The sequence below is a fragment of the Corvus kubaryi genome, unplaced genomic scaffold, assembly GCF_017639235.1.
Source record: "Corvus kubaryi isolate FWS band 111438036 unplaced genomic scaffold, C.kubaryi_AGA036_p1.0 37397, whole genome shotgun sequence".
NCBI classification, from domain to species: domain Eukaryota; kingdom Metazoa; phylum Chordata; class Aves; order Passeriformes; family Corvidae; genus Corvus; species Corvus kubaryi.
Genome location: NW_024581136.1, coordinates 845,838 through 868,514, shown reverse-complemented (window position 1 = coordinate 868,514; position 22,677 = coordinate 845,838). Strand labels below are relative to the sequence as shown.

General features: G+C 44.4%; 1 protein-coding gene across 4 annotated transcripts in view; it reads left to right on the top strand.

Moving 5' to 3' along the window:
- The first annotated feature begins 74 nt into the window (after nt 1–74).
- The window catches only part of LOC121670935 (glypican-5-like), a 338,374-nt gene continuing 315,771 nt past the window's right edge, over nt 75–22,677 (top strand). The window contains exon 1 of one of the 4 annotated variants that reach the window (XM_042041911.1): nt 75–309. In XM_042041911.1, the coding sequence (XP_041897845.1) occupies nt 144–309 (166 nt within the window). In that variant the 5' untranslated portion in view covers nt 75–143. The remainder of the gene's footprint in view (nt 310–22,677) is intronic. The other 3 variants (XM_042041913.1, XM_042041910.1, XM_042041912.1) reach the window with 3 other exon arrangements.

Below are 22,677 nucleotides of genomic sequence, written 5' to 3'. Positions count from 1 at the left end.
GGGGCGGGGAGGAGCGGCGGCGGCCGCTCCCGCCGAGGAGGAGCGCGGGCGGCAGGCGGGGGCAGCGCTGCCGCCGCCGGGACCGGCTGAGGGCCCGCGCCCCTCAGCGTTCGGGCCGCCCGCGGCCGTGGCCGGGGTGCGAGATGGCCGCCGGCGGATGCCGCACGGTGCTGGGGCTGTGGCTGCTGGCGGCGGGGCTGTACGGAGCGGTGGCGGCGGGCAGGTCCCCCAGCTGCCACGAAGTGCGGACGGCGTTCCAGCTGCGGCAGATCGGGCCCCTCAAGCTGGTCCCCGACGTGCCCACGGCCGGTCAGTACCGACCCACCCGCGGGTGGCCGCTCCGCGACGGGAGGGTTGCGGGGGCTCGGGGCTGGGGCGCGGGATCCCGCGGTGCCCCCTCTCTGGTGCCGCTGTTCGCCCGGCTCCCTCCGACCGGCGCGGCTTGCCCGCGGGCTCGGGGAGCGAAGCGCACGGGGCACGCCGCTGGCTAAAATAACTCAACATTTCCCGGGAAAGGAGAGCGGGAATACTTCTGCGCTTTTACATTGTGCAGGTGTTGCTTATCGGTCGCCACCGCAAGCGCCGGGGTTTTCATCCCCGCGTTTCAGACCTGTGCGGTCCCTTTGCTGAGTACCTGAGGTAGAGCGCTCCTCACAGGGAGGGTCCCTTTCGCAGAAGGCTAGTCAGTAGCCGGATAGTTTGGCAGGCTTGTTTTGCTGACCAGATGTGGGATCCTCTGACGGGTGGTGAATTCACCGCTAAGTTCTGACTTGCGAAGAGTCATCGTGCAGCTTAATTCAGGGGAGCTGTCATAAGGGAAGGCAGAGGTGACACCTTGGAGGGATGCAGCCAACAGAACTTGGCTTTTGCTTAGTTAAGCAGTAAGTCTGCAGCACTTGTGAAAGTTGATGAGCAGAGTGTTGTTCCATTTTGCCTTTTCACAGTTCAGAAACAATGCCTGTCAGCACTGAAAGGGAAAAGTAACACAGAGATAATAAGAATAGCCTCTTTTTTATTGCATATTCTACAACCTTACCCTGGTAAGGGGATGAAATACTTCATAATTAAACTCTCATGAATGTATCATATATTTAGATAATGAAGTCACATTCCTCAGTTTTACATGTTTTCCAATCTAAACAATTCAGTGAATCTGTTTTAAGAAAATGTTTACAGGCATTGGAATAAAAGAGACTGTCAACTTCCTAACGCAATTTCTGGCTACCTCATGCCACTGCAATTGCCTGTAGGTGTGTGGTGGTACAAGTTTCAATTTGGGTTGTTGTTTTATTATTTTTTCTTTTTTTTCTTTTTCTTTTTTTTTTTTTTTTTTGAGAGCAGTTCAATTCAAAGCCTGCTGAGTTTGATGGAAAGACTTCTTTTCTTAGATGAGTTTTGGATATGTTCTCTGGCACAGGTTTCTGTCTTGGGGATTAAATTTGATAGGCCATTGGGCTGATCTCTTACGGCTGTAATCGATTGCAGAGTGCTGGTGATCTTCACTTTGCATGAGGTAGTTGAGATGACACAGGGGTGTAGAGTTATCTGTGGAGAAGGAAGTATTTGTCGTTTTGTGGCAAGAAGAGATTTGCAGGAATGGCATTTTGAAGCTTGGTTATTACTGTTCTGTGCTGATAGAGGCATCAAATGGTGGTTGTTTTGGAGAGCTAAAAGAGAGGCAAAACAAGGCTTTCCATCCATTTTGATGAATGCTTAACCCTCTCTCCTGAGCTTTTCCTGGGAGAAGTTCCTCCAACTTTAAATCGATTCATTTACATTTTCTATAAAACTTTAGTGCTGTAGAGGAATCTTTCTCAAAAAGTTGTCTGCTTTCAGAAGGAAGGTGTAGATCCTGTGATGCAGCAGAAAATCATAGAATGGTTTGGGTTGGGAGGGACCTTAAAGCTCATTTAGTTCCAACCCTCCTGCTGTGGACAGGTTTCATTGTCTTCTTGTGTCCTATTGAACTTTACTGTTGAATAACAAGCTCTCAGAAAAGAAATGGTGAGAGAGAAGGTGAGGGAGGGTAATACGCTTTTAAATTTTAGCTCATAAAGGTTTCCTTTGAAGAGGGTTGGAGCAGCGCTGCGGACAAGTGGTGCATATTGATCTTCCCTGTTCATTGAGTATTACTCTTGCTCCACCAAAACTTGTGTGCTTTAATCCCTTGCCAGGCAGTACTGCCTCCTGTCTTGTGCCCTCTTTTAATTAAATATTGAAGTGTTTTCTGGCATTTTCATGGGCAGCTGTTATCGGTGAATGTATCTTAATACATATACACATTTCTCCTGACATTGAGGCTTATTTTATTATGTATTTTAATGCCACACGAATGTTGAAGCATGTCCCCTGAAGATGTCAGATGTCAGCTAAAGTGGAGTAGTGGTGGGCAGCTGAGGGTGACACTGGGGAGCAGCGTGCTCAGCTGAATGGAGCCCTGAGCGAAGTGCCAGGAGCTTCCTGCTCGATTCTGCCCATGGGGGCCAGACCTGCCCCACCCTGGAGTGCTCCTCAGTCACCTGCATGTTGGTTTTGGCTTATTTTCTCTAAAAAGTGAAACTTTTGCAGTCCTGTTGTCTGTTTACTAGATATTTTCAATCATAAGTGTTGAAAGCCCTTGGCTAATCTCCAGCCAGTATTTATAGGCTAATAAAACAAATCTGGCAGAGGTTAAAGTCTTAATGATTATTAGGTCCTTAGACCCTTCAGGAAAACCAGCAGTTCAGTCAAGGAGAGAGGCCCAACCCAGCGCCTGGAGAGGGACCAGCAGACAGACTGTCAGGTGTATATTTTCTGTCTCCTCTTATGGGTGCTGTCCATTTCACCTGTAATAAAATGAAATACTTGGGAGAGTTAGTAGCCTACACCCTCCTGTGGCTTTAGCTGTGGTTGCAGTGCTGAAGCTGTAAGGCAGTGGATCTGGGGTACAGCAGTGGATCCTGGATCCAAGCCTCGTAGGGACTGGTGGACTGGGAGCTGCTTCCCCGTGTGCACCTGTCTGCAGACAGGTTCCTGGGGTTGCTGAGTGGGTGTGAAAGGGGTGTCAGCATGGCCTGAAGTGAGGTGAAGAGTTGCTTTGGGCAGGACCTGCCAGCCTCCTGGATAAAATGTGGTGGCAAGGGAAGGAGGAAGACTCCTAAGGGGAAAAAAAAAAAAAAGGCTTTTGTTTTAAGGAGTGCTGTGAATCTGGCAGCAGCCTGCCTGAAAATCGTCACCTGAATGAGCTCTTGGAGATGACCAGGATTTGCTTTCAAATTTCTCTTCCACAGCTTCCCCCAAAAGACACGAGGTATTTTTCTTCTCTGAAGTCTAGTCCACTGATGATTGCAGGGCTAAGGACATGTTTGGTTTTGGGATGAGTAAGATACCGAAATAGGAGGCATTTTTAAACAGCAGATCTCCTTGGTCTTTCTGTAAGACCCCCTTCTCCTCTAGTGGAATCTGTGCTTCTATCTGGTACCCTACTTTTTTTGGAACAAATGGAATGTTTCAAGGGTAATCTGCTGCAAATAGCAAAGATTGGTCAGGTAAAGGTACTGCTGCCTTGGCTGTGATCCACATGAAGGGTTTTTTTGTGCCTTCCACAGACTGAAAAATAAGGTAATATGTTCCTGATCTTGTACTTTGATTATCACAGGCTGAGCTGGGATGTTTTTGTAGGAGCTCCTTGGTTAACATTTTGATGAGGGAGGAATTCTAAGCTGTCTCCAAGGGTGAAGGGCTGTGTTAATCCTGCCAAGGGACTAAGCCTTTGGTTCCAGGGAGTCTAGATAGCTCCAACCTGACGCGTGCTGCCACGTCTGGAATGGCTCCCAGACAGGGGCTGCGTTGGTGATACCCTGCGAGCCCTGGGTTGTGTTACAGCGTCCACCGCGCCCTGGCACGGGCTCTGGGAGGAGTTCCGGATACTCATAGGTTTTTCTGGGGCATGGAACACGGTGGTGCCCGCCTGTCACTGCTTTCCAAGTTCTCGGTAGGAAAACTGAATGAACCCAACTGTAATCTGAGACTTGACTGCATTCAGGCAGTGAATCGTAGCAGAACCAGAATAAAAGTCCTCTTGTGATTCCTTTGGTAATCGTGTGACCACGAGAACATCCTACTCATTTACGTATGCTCAGTTCTCCCTCTGGCTTATTGACTACTGTCTGAGCATGCAAAAAACCCCAGTCTGTAAACATATGGTAAGTAGAGAGAGAAGAATTAGGCTGATTTCTGGGAAGCATAGAAAATGTCATTTGTGAAAGAATTTTAAGAACTCTTTACCTTGTAAGTAATCATCTTGTAGAAAACTACCAAAGGTATGATTAGCTTTATCTTGCTGTACTACTGCTTTACAAGGAGCATGGAAGATGCCCAGACTGTGTTCAGGAATTTGCTTCTGAAGGGCAGGTTTTGTTTTACTAAAAGCTGCTTTATTCCCCTATGTCATCCTGCAATCAGCAGGAGTGTTCATTGCTGTGTATATATTGAATATCCCATAGTAGAGCTGGACATGCATTAACAATTACACATTAAAACTGTTTTACTTTCTGATTAATGACAGGCAAGTCCTAGATTCCCACCACAAGCCCCTTGCTGCATGTGTGCATGCATTAGACCGGATCTCCTCCCATCTCAGCCTGTGGCACAGCTCCCATGTGTGTTGAGAAAGGAGCATGAACTAGGTACTTATTTTGTATATGTCCAAGAATCTCTATTAAATTGTCCATTTTATTATGAAGTGGGTCGTGCCGTATTTTATTTTCCTGTTTCTCTTTTATTATCACTCAGCTTTTTAATTCTGTGTTCCTAATGAGAACACCTTGGTTCCCCTGGTAAAGGTGTAGTGCAGAAAGGCATTTTGCTCACAGCAGCATTCTGTCGATGTCTGCTGTGTGCCAGAGGAGACATGGACTTGCTGCACTGGCTCTGGGAACTTTGTCCCATCAGAATGAGAGACTCAAATCCTCTGGTGTGAGCTGCAGTTTGTACTTGGGTATTCTGTCCACACCTGTGTGTGTGTGGTAGTGTGGGGCTGCCTTCAGTAGGGTGGATGAAGGGTACATCTGGGAGGAAAGATTGCTGGATGAGCATAGTTCTGCTTATGCTTAAGAACTGTATAGGGGTGGTTAAGATTTTTAAAAAGGTGCAAAAAATAGTCCTGTTTCCATGAGGTTCCTGTTTCTTTTTGACAAACCTGATTGTTAACACAAGTTTGAAATGTCCTTGGCGTTACCTTGCAGCTTGTTACAGCGGAAGGTGTTTTTCCTGTTACACTTTGTATTTGCTTATTTATGAACACACAGGCTTCCTGGTTATTTATATCACAAAGGGGGTGATATACCTGTTGGAGGGGGGTGCATTGATCCAATGTGAGATGGATTCTGTTCCCATCTTTGTCCCTCTCCGAGTAGCCCAGAGCAGTTGTGCCTCAGTTTCCCTGTCTACATCTTATATCACAGTATATTACTGCGAGCAGCTTTTATTACTGAACAGCTGCCAGGAAAGGGTGGTAGATCGCAGCCAGAAAAAATATCGCTGAGCTATACCTTCACTTCTTCAGGCTGACTTTCACTTAATTTTTTCTTTAAATGAAGGAAAAGGCTAGAAGTTATGTTGGTTTCTGAACTGGAAGCTGAACCTGAAAGCTGTCCTACCTTCAGTTCTCTGATCCAGCCTCTGAGCAGTCTGGGGCTGTGGTCTGTACTTGCTGAAATAGCTGTTGTGAGTAGAAGGAAAGCTATGCTTTTGCAGCCTGCAGCTCCTCTGGAGTAAAGGATCCTTCCTTCATTAGTCTTTGGATTTTATAGTACTCTTCAGGCTCAGACTGTCAACAGAAGTGTTAACCTAAAGCTGGTGATGACTGTGGATAAAGGCAAGATCTCGCCAGCAGTAACATCTTTTTTTCCCCTTCTTTTCCCATGTCTTAAATTTCTGTTTGACGCAGGACCAGCTGCCCACTCTGTAATGGCCTCTTGGGAGTAATCTATAGGCAGAAAAAATGTGTTTAAACTTACTTAATGCCTCATAAAGATGGAATTGCTGTTCCACTGCCAGACGGAAACCTGTAGTTTTCGTGTCCATAAGCCCCAAAAAACATTGTCCTTGGTGACTTGCATGAGCATTTGGTCCAGGTGAGAAGAAAAATGACTTACTCAGATCAGCCTTTCCTGTAAATGTCTTGGGAAGGTATCCAAGAGTCAGCAAAGAACCTACTCTCCCCCAGCGCACAATCTTCTTGTCAGACTGAGTCAAGTATTGCTATAATTCACATGGTCTATTTAGTCTCTGAAAAATCTCTGCTGAAAAGAGTATGTAGCAATTTTTTTTTTTTAATGGTCAGCTCAAGATCTGGTGATTCTGGTGTTGAACTGGATTTTGGAATGGAAAACAAGCTTAGTAAGAAATGACTCATCCTTAAAATACTGGTGGCTCCCAAGAGCTGCCTCTGTAATACTTTTATGTGCCACTGAAGTTTTGCTACCAGATTGTTATCAGAAAATAATATAAAAATAATGTTCCCACCCCACCATGCCAGTGTGGCAGGTCTGAGCAGATAGTTCTTAACCAAAGAGCAGTACTGATGAAAAGGCACTAATGTGGTAAGTGGAAACAAAGTTAGCATCATAATCACTATATAAATCAATAAAATAAATATATCAAAATAAGTAAGAGCTTTTATAAGGATAAATCATGGAAAAATGGCATAGCCTGAGGATCTGTAAAAAGCAAGGATATGTGTAAAATGCCCCCTGGGTGGTGAAAGGGTTTTGTTTTTAAACCATGTAAAACTAGAGCTAGAGTTCCAAATATTACAAAGTCTTTGTAATTGAATCTTTGTCCCATGAAAGTATAAAATGTCATAAAGAGGCATATATTTCATAATAGTTCAAATGCATACTCATCGCATACCAGTTTAGAGCACAGCTTTTGCTTCTAGGAGAGAATACAAATTTTGGTGGACCAGAGTCAATTCCCAGACAGCAGCCAGACCTGTGACAAAATTTATACTGAGTGTATCAATCTGTTGATTAGGTATCAGTATTTAAGATGATAGCTTCATCCTCATATCCATGAAGATACATTTAAAGGTATTTGCTTTGTTCACATACAAGTAACTTCTGAGCAGCACCAGTGGATGAAATAAGGCATCTACCTAATATTTACCGGTTTATCCTAAGGATAGAATAAGACAGGGAGGAAAGCCTGTTAAATCTTCTACCCAAGTAGTTAAGATTTAGTGTTTTGAGGCAGTATATTATTTGATGGAAAAACAGAAAATATTTCTGCACAGTGTCTTGTGTTTAGATCCACAGAAATAACCAGAGCCTCAAGCTAAGAGCTGGGTGTGCAGGATTACATAGCACAGACCGAGGGGGACAAGGTTTTTTTTCCTGTTTTGTGTCCTTCCTGACCCAGGGTGGTCTGTAGATCTGGGTGTGCTGGAGACTGAGCCTGGTCTGGACAGGGAACTGCCTGAGTTGTCCGTGGAGTAGCCATAGCAGGACTGTGCTAACCTGCTCTGGCACTTTTTTATGGCTGCATTTTGTTCCTTACAACAGCTCAGTATTTTTTTATAGCAATGCTGATGGTGATGCAGTGAGCCCTTTGTGTCTGAACTGCTGTAGCTGGTCCACTGGACTATCCTGTAGAAGAACCTAAGGACCATGTTTGCCACCCTATTTTAGGATGTGAAATGAAACTCAGGTGGCTTTGCTAATTCCATACTGAGTCCAGTAGTCTTGTGGTGTTTGATAGCAGGTGAAGCTACACAGCTTAGTGGGGTGGCACCCAGAGGATCCGATCCTCTGGCTCAACAGTGGTCTCCTGTACAAGGTGCTGCCCAAAGGCTTACCCTGGCAGTCTGACAGATGAGTTTTACAGAGTGCTTGCTTGTCCTGGACCCTCCTGGGGCTCTGTGCCATTCTACAGCACCAAGGAGCTCAGCAGTGTTACACAAATGATTTATGATGGAGCAGTTGCAGCTTTGCCTCTTATGGATGCACACTATGCATACACTTCCAGGAGAATAAATCTGTTTTAGTCTTTTCAGTACATCAGTCTTAAAGGACGTTTATTAATTACCTTCTTGGTGTGTTCATACGTGCATGATTAATGTGTAAAGTTTTAACTTGTGAAATTTCATGATACAAGCTGGAAGAATACAGAAAGAAATTAAGACAATGGAGGAATTTTGAGTATCACAGATGATACCATTACATTTATTTTGTGGACTCAAAAGTCTCAGGGGAGTTTCATTGATACATATCCTCAGGTTCTGTCTTGCATTTTGATAGCTAAAATATAGAAATAAAGAGCAAGTGTAGCCAGGCAATTGCATGGGAACTTCAGACCTGTAGAGGACAAAATTATTCCCCTGGAAGTAGTCTTTCCACTCTTTTTTTCTTTTGAAATACGGTTTTCAACCTTTTTTATGTAATTCTGTGCTGTATTCTGCCTTTCTCTGCTCTTACTGAGTTTCTATTAATACTGATGGCCAGCATATATATGCACTTAAATTTTATATATATATGTTTTTTTTTGGTCTTCTGATGACTCTGCTTCCTTCCTGGGGTCATGGTCTTTCTCTCTGTAGAGTTCTTCCATTGCATGGTGGATGTGAAAGCTGTTCTGGAGGCCATCCTTCTGCAAGGAGCTCCTTCTGACAAAGAGCCCCTGCGCAGACCACCGTCACCTCCTTTAAAAACAAATGAGAGACAAATTTCAGAGAGCTGCACTTGCAAACCTGACAATATCAGCTAGGTCACGGTAGCTTTGTTTGGCAGCTAGTTAAATTGGATAGTTGGGCACATCCCTAGATGTTAATGGTTAAATGTATTCATTGTTCCAACAAGGCCCCTATTCATAAGGGGGCTATTCTGTGCTCGTTATGCATGCATAATTCCCATTAATGCTCCTGGGGGTTAAGGGTGTATAGTGGGGGGGAAAACGAAGCTGATGTTTACACACCCGTGTTTGCACTCAGAGAAGAGGTTTCGTAACACAGGAGAAACTGATTGTGTTTCCAGAGATCCCTTAACTTTAAGGAAAACTGTAAATCTTTGGTTTAGAGAGGGAATGAGAGTGGAGGAGAAAGTGACACTTGCATAAGCACCTACTTCCTTGCACACCATACTTTGTCAATGACTAGAAATACTACACCAGTGCTATTATTGTAGAAGCTTTTGAAAGTGACTAAGTGCTTGGAACTTCAGGGTTCTTATTTGGGTATCAAAACAGCGACTCCGAATTTTTAACTTCTGGCAAAAACTTTTGCAAACTTTGACTCACATTAATCAGGGTGATGAGATCTTGCAATTTATTATACGATATGGGTGTTTCCATAGAAAACCTTCAGATTTAAGATTCCTCACTCTTAGGTGCACATCAAAGTCGTGTAAAAGCCATAAAGAAGCTAAGCACTGCATAAGAAAGCCTTTCAAGTTCCAGCAAGTGCTTGAACTACTGAAGGTTTTGAAGTGCTCTAATCTCTGACATGGGTGACGTGCTAGGCTAGCACTTTTTTGTTTTGTCACAAATCATCCATGCACATAGTGCAAAGGGACCCTGACAAAGTCATTTTACTTTTGAAAAGGTCTGCTTTTTTTCCTACCATTATGTCTCCTATTCACATCTACATGTTTGCTTCCACTTTGTTCAGGTCTAAGTAGCAGGGCATTTGCATAGTCTTCCCTTTGTTCTCAGTAAATATGGAGTAAAATGAGCAAGATCCGTGCTGTGAAATTAAAGCTCTACTCTTGAGAGATCTTAAGGGCCAAATCCTCACAAAAGGTGCAGCAACGTAGTGCCAAAGGAGCTGGTGTCCAGGAACAGCTTGCTCTGGGTGTTTATGCTAGGAAATGTGAATAAAGGGAGACTAATCTGTTGGAAACTGGATGTAATTAGAAAAATACACTGCTGAGAGCTGCTGAAAGATTAGAATAACAGAAAATAGTACTGAAATAGACCTGAAGTGATCATCTGGTCCATTCCCTCTACTTGTGGCCAGAATAAACTGTTCAAATCAGTGAGAGAAGATCACAGCCTTTTTAGTCTGTTTGTTCCAGTGCTTAATTACCTTACTGTATAGGTTTTTCCTAATGCAAAACCTAACTCTTCCTTGCTAAAATACAGGCCTTTTGCTTCTTACCCTATCCTGAGGACCTTCCTCTTTGCACTAACACTTAATGTGACAATTGCTCTGGTTTGTTTTGCTTTGAAACAATGCTCTGTGCTTTTGCACTGGTCACAGAGCAATAAGCTTGTTGGTGTAAATGAATCTAGCTTAAATGCACCTGGAATGAAGTGAATTCCAGATGTGGTGACTCATTAAGGATTATAACTTGACTTGGTGTTGGAGCCCTAAGAATAGGTTTCGTCCTCCTTTATAAGTTTGAGTATTGTGAAGAAGGAGCAGACGTAGAGTGTGGGGATATGAAATTCCAGGATCAGGAAGGCAAAACAACAAATTCATAGATTTGCTATGTAGTGGTGGACAGGAGCATGCAGAAAAAGCAGTTTTCAAGTGATCAGACTTTGAGCAGCAGTCGAGTTGCAAGGCTGCTAGTGGGAAACTGCATTGTTGTAGCAAGGCATCACGGAGATGTGTGGAGATATGGAGCATTTGCTCCTAACTTAAATAAAATATTCACCCTAGATTTTGCTGGTGGTAGGCAGTTCACTATATTGCAGGTGTGTAGGTGAGGTGGCAATTAGGCTACTGAAAACAGAAGACAGTTATCAAAATTTTAAGTCTTGCAAATAGACGTGGGATTTCCAGAGCAAGTCTGAGTATCTCTAATTTTCCCAGTCGAGGGAAGCTCTGGTCCTTAACCCTCTGTTTTTCAGTGTTTCACTGTTTTGGGGTGTTAATTCTTGAGCACTGTTTTATTGTTACCAATGTAGGGAAATTATTCTTTGTGGCTGAAAAAGGCTCAAAGTTTGTCTCCAGGTTGATTTGGTCTTGCTCCAGATCCCTATAATCCAGTCCTTTGCTGCCAGCAGTGTAGCCATACCTGGCATGATGCTGTGCCCAAATTCAGATCGTGCTCCACTGCTCCAGGTCAGAGCTCATGTCTTGCCTCCCCAAAGCATGTCTGTCTGTCTGCATGGCTGGACTTTACATGGCTTGTCCTGGGACTCTCTCAGAGGTTGAAATCATGGAATGGTTTGGGTTGGAAGGGATCCTAAAGATCATCTCATTCCAAATCCTACTACAGGCAGGGACACCTTCCCCTAGATGAGGTTGCTCAAAGCCCTGTGTAGCCTGGCTTTGAACACTTCCAAGGATGGAACATCTATAACTTCTCTGGGTAACCTGTGGCAGGGCCTCACCACCCTCACAGCAATTAATTTCTTCCTAATATCTAATCTAAGCCTACTCTGAGTTTGAATCTACTCCTTGTCCTGTCACTCCATGCTCTTGGGAATAGTTCCTCTCCTTTTTTTTTTTTTTTTTTTTTTTTTTTTTTTTTTTTTTTTTTTTTTTGTCGTTTTGTCTCAGGTACTGGAAGGCTGTAATTAGATCACCCTGAACCCTTCTCTTCTGCAGGCTGAACAATTCCAATTCACTCAGGCTCTCATTGTAGGAGAGGTGCTCCATCCCTCTAATCAAATGTCAAACCATTATGTCCTGTGTTCCTGCCCCATTGTCCTTCCATAAGGAAACCTAAAAAAGTGGGAGCTGGAAGGATGGAGTGATGGTTTTAGAAGGAACAGGGGCTTGCTAAGTAATATTTGGGGAACAGCACCCAGAGGTTGATATGGTTGCTCTGTGGTGGTGGTGAAAATATTTCCTCCCTGCAACTCACAACAAGAATCCAGCTTTCAGAAGAGCAGTGTTTCTTCTCTTTTTATATGGGTAGTTAAAAGGAGTGGTGTAATGAATGTGAAGGCAAGAGAACAAAGCATATGTAGAAAAACCACTGGCTTCTCAAAACAGAGTAGGGCTTTTAAAAAAGAAATCGGAAGCACAGCTCTCAGAGAAAGGCTTTCAAACTTCTGCTCAGAGAAGGCTTGACTTTAATCTCCTAATCTTAGTTTTGAAGTTTGGGAAAAATATATCTGTTACCATTGGGAGCAGCCCACAGTTGTATTTGGCTAAAGCATTGTATTTTCAGTTTCAAACTGCAATAATTAAATTTACTCTTTCTAATCTGGTTTGCCTTAGATATGTCAGGAAATATAAACATTTGCATTCCCCAAAAAGCAGCTGTGGTTTGGCTGTACCTGGTTGGGATCTAAAGCTTACTGGGAGCTTCCCCCTTACTGGTAACAGACCTGCTGTGCTCTGTGGCCTTCTCTGATAGAAATAAACCCCAACTGGGATGAAAAGTGTTGGTGTCATTTGTTGGCAGGGCTGTTGGCTTACATGTGGAAAGTTTGTTCTAAGTCACTATCACAGGTGCCAAAACATTAGCTGAGTAGCGAGGGCTGCCTGGGGCCAGCTTGTGTCAGCTTGGCTGCTGTGTCTCCGGTGGCTGCCATCCCCAGCCTGGCTGCCTTGTGAACTGCTGGCCTCTGGCTTTTCCAAAGGGAATTGAGTGGAGCCAGCACTGCCTGCCCGTGTGTCCAGCTGGCTTCAGGCAGCTCTGGGACACGGGGGCTGTGCTGGGCACCCCCAGTGGGAAGCTCTGGAGCTCCATGCTGGTGGTTCTGAGTGGAATAGCACAAGTGGGAAGGGAAGGATAATCAGTTCAGTGTGCTGTGAAGGTGCCTTGTTGGAGTGATGTCAGGGAAGAAACATGATTTCTTAATTTATATAACAGGTGCAGAGGGTCCAAATCAAAAGCAGGCTCCGGGAAGACCCTGAACACGGCACATAGCAAAGGGCACTGTCCACTAGGAATTGCTTACTTGTCTAAGCAAACTAATGGAAGAGGTCTTCCTCTTTTCCATGTCTGAAACAAAGTGTGGAGCCTAAGGGATTGGCCTAAGGTCGAACATACATTTTAATATTGGCAAATGTAGGAGCCCATCAGAGGTTTCCACTCTGGTTTTTCAAAAGTTATTTGCCTGTGGTCCCAGCTTAAAGGCTTTTAGGACATCGTCCTGCTTCCCCTCAGCCTTCGGGAAGCAGCATCTGTTTCAGAATCCAGTATCCTGGCTCAAGAAATCCCAGAAAGGTACAGTTTTCCTGCTGAACACACTGCTGGGGTCCTGGAGAGGGTGGTGGAATGTGTCCTGTGCAGTGAGCTCGGCTGCTTTCCAGCTTAGGGTTATGGCTGGTACCCAGAAGTCAGGGAATGGCCCCTTCAGGTGAGATTTCATTGTGGATGGTCTGCAGTTCTCCAGCTCTTCATTCCTGTCTGCTCCTGGTACAATCAGACCATCCTCCATGCTCTACGCAGACAGAACAGAGCACAGCCAAAACAAATGAGAAAGGGCAGAAGGCCAGTCCCATCCTGAGCACTGCCATGTACTTAAGGGGAAGTACTGTTGTGGCCCTTAATTTCATGGGGGTTAGATTAACTTTGCTGGTGGGCCCTCACTGCTTTTTAGACCACTGAATGCGGTCACCAACTCCATGATGTGTTTGGGGTTTTAGCTTCTTGACCTTCCATTGGTTTTCATTGAATGCATGCAGCTAAAAATCACAAGCAACTGTCTGAAATCAAATGCAAGTTACTCTAAGGTAATGAAAGTTTTTCTAAATTATAATTCTTTGTAGGTTCATTTTTCTCTTTAATTTTGATTTTTCTTATTAAGGGTGAGTTATCTCAGGTTTCCTGGCTGTGATCCTTGTTCCAGGATCTGCTTAAGAGTTTGACCCAAAGCTCTCTGGGTACAGAGCTTTGTTAGTCTCAAACTGCTAAATCCCACAGAAGCATGAAGCCTAGTGCTGTGTCTAGCTGTGTTTCATTGTATTTTGTATGACTTCATGCCACTGGGTGTCTCCATTGACATCAGGGGGTGCTGAGCCAAGTTCTCTCTGATGCTGCTTACCTTTCCTCTTCCCTGCACACGTTGTCTAGCGTGGGAGAAGTCATCTGAGCGTAAATCTAGGTTCAAACTAGACTATCAAAAACAGCCTCCTGGTGCCCTGTGTGTGACCAGTGGGGCTGTCAGCTGGTTCCTCTGCGTGGTTATGCTGAATGAGTGCCCCTCTCCAGTTACTGTCACGTATGTTCTCCCTCTCCTGCTGTGGGATGCCTCCCAATGCTTGTGGGTCCAATTGGTGGCATCAAATTCCAGTTTCAGAGCAGTGACAGCACAGTGGCATTGTCTGCATAGGGAACTACAGAAAGGGAACGAGATGCGGAGACCTCGTGATGCTGTAGTCTTGCTGCAGCCTGTTTTAATTAATTACCGTGTCATGGGTGATGAAGTTGAAGAATTGGCCCTAGTGAGGGATGTCTTGTCTAGTAATCAGTTGCTTAGTTCTGGTTCAGCTCTGTAAATGATTGCTCTTCTTTTTGTGTAAATAGTATTAAGAGTGCAGTGTGCTTTTCTTAAAATTCTTGGGTATTTCACCTAGGTTTTTGTAGTTCTCCTCTTTCCTCTCCCTAAAAATAAATTATGAAACTGAGAATGGGATCCTAAAGAAATCTGTTCCAATAATGGTAAAAACTGATCAAAACCAGTCATTTCTCATTCTTAAGTCATGCATAAAAATGAAGTTACAGGCTTGCAGGACAAGCTCATTGAAAGCTTTAGGATTTGGGTTGTAAAATTAATACTTAGGCACGATCAGTGTGTATTTTTAAAGAGGAGAAAACAGTTGTCTGAGCACTTGGCTTCATGTATGGCTTTGGCAAAACAGAAGTACTCAAATTTTGGGAGGAAAAGGGAGTATTGAGGAGTTGCTTTCCTCTCCTCTTGAATACTGTTCTTGCAGTTTCCCTTTCTGAGGCTGTGGCTCAAATGTCCAACAGTCCTATGGTTCCTTTAGGTTTATATTTGCTTTTGTTTCTTCTAGTCTAACCTTCTTACAAATTTTTTATGTTGGCAGATAAAATGAAGAAGAATAGGAAGTACGTTTTATCATGAACCTATCAGTATCTTTGAAATTTTCTGTGCTTTGCCACCTTATATGGATCTTACCACAGCAGGTAAAGCATATTAGGAAGTGGTTCCTATTAAAAAGTTGGTAAAACAGTTGTTAACATCTGAATTATCATTAGGGTTTGAAGTTGAGATGAATGAGGTGATTCACACCTCTCATAAAGAATTTTATGTCCTCCCTGTAGGACTAGATAGGCAGCCTGTGTGATTTGCATTCAGAAGGTGTTTTGTCTCACTGTACTGGGCTAGAGACCTGCTTCTTTCATTTATACACAATTCAATTTTGTTGTAAATGCAGGGCTCTACATGCCTGTGTTCCGGTTTAGGCTTTCCACCTCTTGTGGTTTCTGTGGCTCATTCTTCAGGTAAGGCAGGGTTCTGTGGCAGTGAAATGCTGTCCCCTCTGGACAGCAGAAATGCAGCTGTTAGTTTATTGTTGTCCTTGGATGATACGGAGTAGGAAGGTTATTACTAGACTCCTCTCAAAAATATTTTACATGTGTTTATGGTTTTTTTTTTGGTGGTGGAGAAAAAATATGGGATTTACTGCTTGGAATGTGATGAGACACAGTGAAAGATGAGTCATAATAGACTCTAAATTAATGAAAGTTCTTGTGATTTTTCTCTCTCCTCTGCATTCAGTTATACATGCTGTCCCAGGAAAACAGAGGAAGGAGTTGGCATTGCAGTTAATGTAGAAACCCCCTTGTTGAAGATCCACTGATATCTACCAACCTAGGTTGTTTTATAATGTGCTTTACATACATCAGTCTTCATGCTTTTTTATCAACTGTAGGAGATAAAAGGATGGATCCTTGAGAGTATAAATCTCTTGAATTTGCATGTACTGTGTAATTAGCAAGCTCTTTAGCAGTCAGAGTCTTGCTGCCTTCCAGATAGATCCACATTCAAAGAATATCTCACTTAGCACTGGGCTCCTGGGAAGTTATTATATGTAATCAGTGTTAAAGAATTTCACCCATTTAAGGAAGTACCAGGCCTGAAGAAGTGGCCACAGTGCAGTCCCTGGGCATGGCAGGCAGTGCTTGCCTGCTGCACCTGCATGTACCAGGCAAGAGTCTCTTCTCAACTGCTCAGCTGTTAAATTTAAGAGTTTGGAGTGAAATTACTGTAAGGTGGGTTTTGTGCCTTCCTGCTGAAATTTTGCTGGTTCTGAGATTAGGGCTGGTAGGGGGGAGGACCGGAGGGAGCGGCTGGTGAACTGTGGGAAGTTACTTGCTCTTTGTTCCTTCAAGAGACGATTTCGAGCAGTAGCATTATGGCCATTTGGCATTGATGCCAAAGATGCGTCTTCCAACACCCTACTGAAAATCAGGCTGTTCTGGGAAACACTGGAAATTCTCTAATTGTAGGTGCTTTGTAGATGTGTTACAGGACTTTTTATTCCTGTGTATGTATGTGTTCCATCCCCTATTCCTCCTGTTTATCAGACTGAAGACCCCTTCCTTGGGAGGTGGCTGCGGCAGTGAGTGAGGGGTTTATGGCCCAGCTGCTCTGCATCACCCACTGCTGTGACAGTCCTGTGGTGGAGACTCCTGCCTTGCTCCCCTCCCGCTTAGACCAGTTAAGGCAAATCACCTGTTAAAAGCAACCTGGCTGAAGGTGCCTGGGGCAGGTGGGGGGGGCTGCTCTTGGGATCTGTGCCACAGGTCTGGTAACAGGCATGAGGTGAGGAATAGTGACTGCAGCTGCCTTCTTAGCTCTTTGCCTTCAGCCTCCTGGGTGCAGCCAGACTTTCTAAGGAACAGCCTGGAAAACTGAGGATGAGTGACATGATGAGTTCTCTCCCTGCAACAGCTGCTCCTCCTTGCAGGGAAGCTGTGGCCCATGGGCTGAAAATGTGTCCAGCTGCTCTAGGATGTCCCACAGGTGTGCAAGTAATTGGAGGAAGGCAGGGGGAAGGGTAGCTGAGGGGCCTGGGGAGGAACAATAGAAGGGAATCTTGAGTGAGGAGAGGGACTTTGAGGAGTGAAGGGAGTGCCTGGTTTATGCCTGTGTAGGTTCCAGTGAGTTGGAGGGACATTTGGGTTAGGGAACTCAGATGCTTTTTTTGCTCTTTGGGTCCAGGAACAAGAAAGGTTCTGTGGGGTACAAGCCAAGGTGAAAAACCTACCAGGCAGTGATCTATGGAGTAGGGCAAAAGGTGCTTTGCAAAGGACACCAAAAATCAGCATACAAGAGCAGTGAGAACCAGGCAAGCAGCAGAGTGGGGAAAACTTGAACAAGATGCACCTGTGAACAGGCCTAGGAACATTTCATTGTGCAGATGCTGCCCTTAAGAGCTATATATTTGGAAGAGTTCCTGCTCTGGAAGCTGATCAGGGCCAGTGCCTGATCGTCTCCAGCTGTCCTGCAAGCTGTGGCACTTGATGATGCTGCCAGCTCTCTGGAGTCATGACATCTAGTGCTTCTTGCTGTCCCCCCTCCTGTCCCATTCAAGGCTTCTACCACCCTTAGATTTGCAGGTGTAATTCCAGTGCAATCAAGTGGTCCTTCTATTTTGTGGGGTTTTATACCTTTTTTTTTCTGGGTCTAGTCAGGAGCTCTTGAGCAAATGCAAGCTGTTTGACTTGACAGAATTGGAAGTAGCTCCACTTGCTAGTAGTTACATTAGTAGATTATCTAAGCTGTGCTTGATAAAACTTGAGGTGTGTTTATCTTTTAGCCTTGATTGTTTCAACTGGAATAGCACATCTGGTCATGGCTTTAGTCATGTTTCAGTGTATTTCAGAAGAACAGTGAGAAGGCAAAGTCTACTGATCAAGTTAAACAGTATCTCTGTTAATGTACATTATGAAAGAAGGGCTGAGGGGAAAGGAAATTTTCATAACTTCTGTTTTGCAAACTGCACTTGTAAGGTTTCTTGCTGGATATATGCATGTTGTCAAGTTGCATGTAGATGGATGGAACAAATTCGGGCTCTGCTTTCATATTTCATGAGCTTTTTGTTTTCAAGGGACCTTTCAATGTGCTGTTTGTCTGTGTGATCTTTATATTAAAGATGATGATAGGATTATTTTAACAAAATAGAGGAAAGAGATTGGAAAGTTCTTTCTGCCTAGTCAGAAAATGTGTGTGGGAGGGCCTGGCAGGAAGAACCTGATGCAGGAAGAAGAGACACCTCCGTTTGACTTAAACTCTGCTCCCTGGAGCTTACCTGGCTTCTTTGCCTAGCCCAGGGAGCAGAAGGTTTCTTGAATTAGCTGCTATTTTATGTCCCAGAGCACTGTGCACTGGCTTGTTGATTTTTGTGCTAATTCCTGGCACTATTTCAAGCATAGTAACTACCATATTTTACACATTGACAGATCAAACTGTAGCTGTTTGACTATGCACATGTTGAGTTGATGACTTTAAGATACTTTGCTTGTCTTTCTAGTTGAAAGCATTTTATTACTGGTGGTGGGACTGAGCTTGGTGTAAGGCTGTGCAAGGGGAGCTGTGCTCCCTGCTAGGTGAGGGTGGCCCGTGGATGAGTTTCTTGACAGCAGTCTTGCAGGTGAAGGTGGTGATGGTTTTTGCACTGCTGAAGCACAAGAGCTACATGCAAAAAGAGCCTACAAGCTTGTGGCAGCCTACAGTGGCTGGGTTCCCTTTCCTTGATGTGGCTGTGCTAGTGTGGGCTCTGCTCATTCCCCAAGTAGTTGCAGGGGGGGAGCCCTGGTTGGAAATAGCTCCTTTTTCCTTTGATTTGGCCTCCTCCCCTGAATTAGTTTGTGTTTAATTGCTGAATTTTCCTCAAGCTGAGGCAGCAACTATACTAGACAGATGAGTCTCAAGAAGGATGAAGTGTTGGCTCCTGTTCAGCTGGGCCAGGCACAATGCAAGGTACTTTTGGCACCCTTCTCTGTGTTACTAAGGCATAATCAATCTTGGAGTCTTTGAAGACATTTGTACAACACTAAAATCTTGGGCTTTGGACTAAAGCTTTGTTTGGAAATACTGTTGAAATGTTTGTCAAAATACAAAGGCAAAAACTGTTAGAAGACAGATTGCCCTGAGCTCACCCTCTGATTGTGCTTGCTCAGGACTCTTCTGTGCAGTGGAAATTAGAGAGAGGCTCAGCTTGTTTGGGGGAAAAAAAAAAAATCAGCCTGTCTTTGAAAAAGTTGGTGCAGGTAGATCAGTTAGTGTGTGTTAAAAGTTTGGTTTTCTGGTTTCAGAGTATGGCTTTTACAGTGTGTGCAGCATTTTAAAGACAGAACTATTAAACTACACGGTCAGCTAACAAAATGAATATATATTCAGCTTTTGGAAGAAGTGAATGTTGTTTGCTAAACAGGCCTCTCTGCTTTTGGGAAATGATACTGAATCAGCTAGTTTTAATGGCCAAAGTATTAGATTTTATTTATACCAAAGTTCAGAATGAAGTCCCAAACTTTTTGATTCAAAACAAAAAGCTCTCCAATCACCACATAACAAAATAGTCCACAGCTGATTTTGATAGAGCTGACCAGATGGATGTCAGGTAAGGATACATAGTTTTCTGTGCATTTAACACTTAAAGTAATTTATACTTGTGACAGGGAAGTGTCTGAAGGTGTTGCCTTTGGCATGTATTGAGTGCTCTGGGGTTGCAGAGTAGTTTTCAACAGGGATCATTGATGCATTCCAAAACACACATGCTTTAGACTCAGGTACTTTTTTTCCTGCACTTTTGAATGTGACTGTTTTTCAAAGGGGAGGAAAATACTTTATCCTGTTTCTTATAATAACAGTAAGGATTTAAAGTCTGTAGTTTTTCCTCACTTTAAAAAATAAGCTGGGCCTCAGTTTTAACCAGTACTCAAGGGAAAAAGACGTGAATGGAAAAATAATGTACATAATCAGGAGAGTAATCCTTACATCTGATCTGAAGAAGAAAATTAATTTGTTTTAGGAATGCTTTTAATAAACTTTTTTGGAATTGAAGGCCAGGCATGTAGAGTTGAAAGTGTTCTCTGTCAGTAAGTTAATGCATAAGAAAATGAAATGGAGAGGTGCCTTGGGGTGCAGGTGCTTTGCATCTGTGGCATAAAGTAAGAGTCTAGCAGAGGGCTCCCATCATGGTCAGGGACTGGAACATGTGGGAATGGAGAGCTGGGTTTGTTCCATTGTAGGAAGATTAAGATTAAGGGAGGCCATACTGCTGTCTTCAGCTACCTTTTGGGAGGAAATAGAGAAAGTGGAGTCAGCTTCTTGTAGGTACATGGCTGTATGCTGAAAAACCACAGATGTGAGATGGAACATGGGAAATTATCTTTAGATAGAAATTTTTAATTTACTTATTTTACTGTGAGTGGAGTCAAATGCTGAAACATGTCCTGAGAAGCTGTGGTGTTGTTGATCTTTGTAGACACTTGAAGCTTGACCGGATGAAGCTCTTAGGTAGTTAGACCTGCTTTAAGGGGAAGGTTGAGCTTGAGGTGCCTCCCAAACTAAATTACTAGTTAGGAAATGAGAGGCAGCTTGGGGAAAGCTGGTAAGCAAGTCCTAGAGGGAAATTAGCAGGGTGAAATCCTGAAATGATGCTGTTGGTAACTTCTGTCTTTTGGGAATGGTGCTTTCTAAACTCTGGTGTATTGAATGGCTTTGTTCCTTAAAAAAGGGAGGAGTTTTCCCTTAAGGCTGTGTCCCTATGGCTGGTGGGCAGCACACTCTGAGCAGGGCAGATGGGGTGCTCTGTCTCTGGGGTGCTCAGCCCCTCGGCCACCCCTCTGTCACTGCTTCTCCCCTCTTCCTGTTGGAGAGGGTATTTTTCATTAAGATGAAAGAGATGAGAGAAACTAAAATTAGTATCAGAGTTATTAGAGACATTAAGATATTACTAATGAGTTCTAATTTAATCTCGGCACCCAGGCATGTATAGCACTGAAACCTTTTATTAGGTTTCTATAATTGTGTTACAAGTGATACCCTCAGGCTGATACTGGAGCAAGTGAAATTGCCAGGCTGTGTGCATGACGGCAGTGACCTGACAGTCCTGTGAGGAGAGTGGGGCTTGCTCTTCGCTGTGCTTTCAATGCTCTGTGTTTTACATCAGGCTCCTTAACTGTCAGGGGCTTAGTGCTGTTTCTGTTTAAGAGTGCCTTCTATGTCATTTTGGCTCTGGACCAACAAATCCTAGCCTTCATGCTCTGGGAGTATTCATCAGGGGAGGTAGCTGGGTGGGGAATCCCAGGAGTGCAGTTCCAGCTGAGATAGCCCTATCCTTAAAGCTTTCTGAAGGAGAAGCAGGTTCCCATGTGTCTCGTTTCAGAGGGGAATGCCAGGTGCAGCTCTGATAGCCATGGATTGCCTCTTTGCCAGGGTCAGCGCAGAGCACCTGAGATTTCAGACCTTTTTTGTTACAGGTCTGAGCTTTGCAAAACCCCATCAAACAAAGCTGTGGAGGGCTGCTGTAAGGAGAAATGCTCTGGGTGTCAGCAGCTTGGCAGTGCAGATGCCGAGCAACATTTACAACCCCTCTGCTCAGACACCTATTTGTGCGTGACTGAGTCGCTCTGCAGTCTGTGTTACAATTTCACTCATGCTTTGGTGGTGCCAGCTCAAGAGAAGTGGTCCTTCCCTGACCCCCAGTTCCTTGTGAAAGGACAAACGTGTTGAGGGGGTGAACTGGATCAGGGAACCCATCCAAGTTAAAATTAGCCTGGCCAAGAAGCTAATTTCAACCTTGGGACAGCTTCTCTGGCAGCCGGGAGCAGACGAGCGTGCCCAGCCGGTGACGAGCGTGCAGCCCTCCCGCTGCTGCTTTTGGCAGCCTGCTGGCTTCAGCCAGGGCCTTCAGCAGGGTCTGGGGCTTCCCACTGGAGTGGGGAGAGTTTTGTTTCCTATATTTGAAATAAGATTGAAGTGTGAAACAAATCCACCCCCAAAATGGTGTCCTGATTCAGCTCAGTCTGTGACAACTTCGATCTTTGTTTGCAAACTTACATAAAAATGTAGCGAATTGAAATATTTTACTTTGGTTTTGACCTTCTTGACATAAATTAGCTGCACTTTCCAATGAAAGTTGCTATAAGCTGGAGCAACATTTTCAAGTCAAATAAAGTGTTTTAGCTAACTCAGTGTTTTTATTTTTTTCCCTGGTGAGGGAGGTTTATTGAAGCTCCTTCCTGCAGGTTTGGTCTCAGTGAGCTAGTGACCTGGAGCTGGCTCTGAGCAGAGCCTGGTCCTTTGGGGGTGTTTACTGATTTTTCAGTGTGCGTCCTTGTTTTTCCAGTGTGCATCCCCCCTGTTTTTAATCACTGTCAGTTATGTGGAGCATTGCTGTGCATTAACCTGCAAGGCTGCACTACAAGAGGTAGTGCAGGTGATGGTTCATTAATATTTCCATCCCAAGGCCTGGTCTGGGTTCTCTGCAGTGGCCTGGGTGAGAAATCCTCTGCAGGAATTATGGCCCTTTGGAGAATCGGGTCTGTTTTCATCCATGTGTGCCCTCCAGCCCAACTGGTGCTGTGTGGGGAGGGATTGCCAGTGGTGTTTGCAGTGGTTTAAAATAGAGGCCCACCTTGGGCACAGAGAGGGCAGTGTGGGGGCATACCAGCTCCAGTTCAAAGGGCACATACAGCCAGTTGTGGAGTGGGACTGGGAAACTTGGCCACCTGTATGGCACTGGCCTTCCTGGGAAAGGCTGTCTCCTTCCCTGGAAGCCCGAAGGATGGGATGGAGGTGGACACCTGCAGCCCCTTT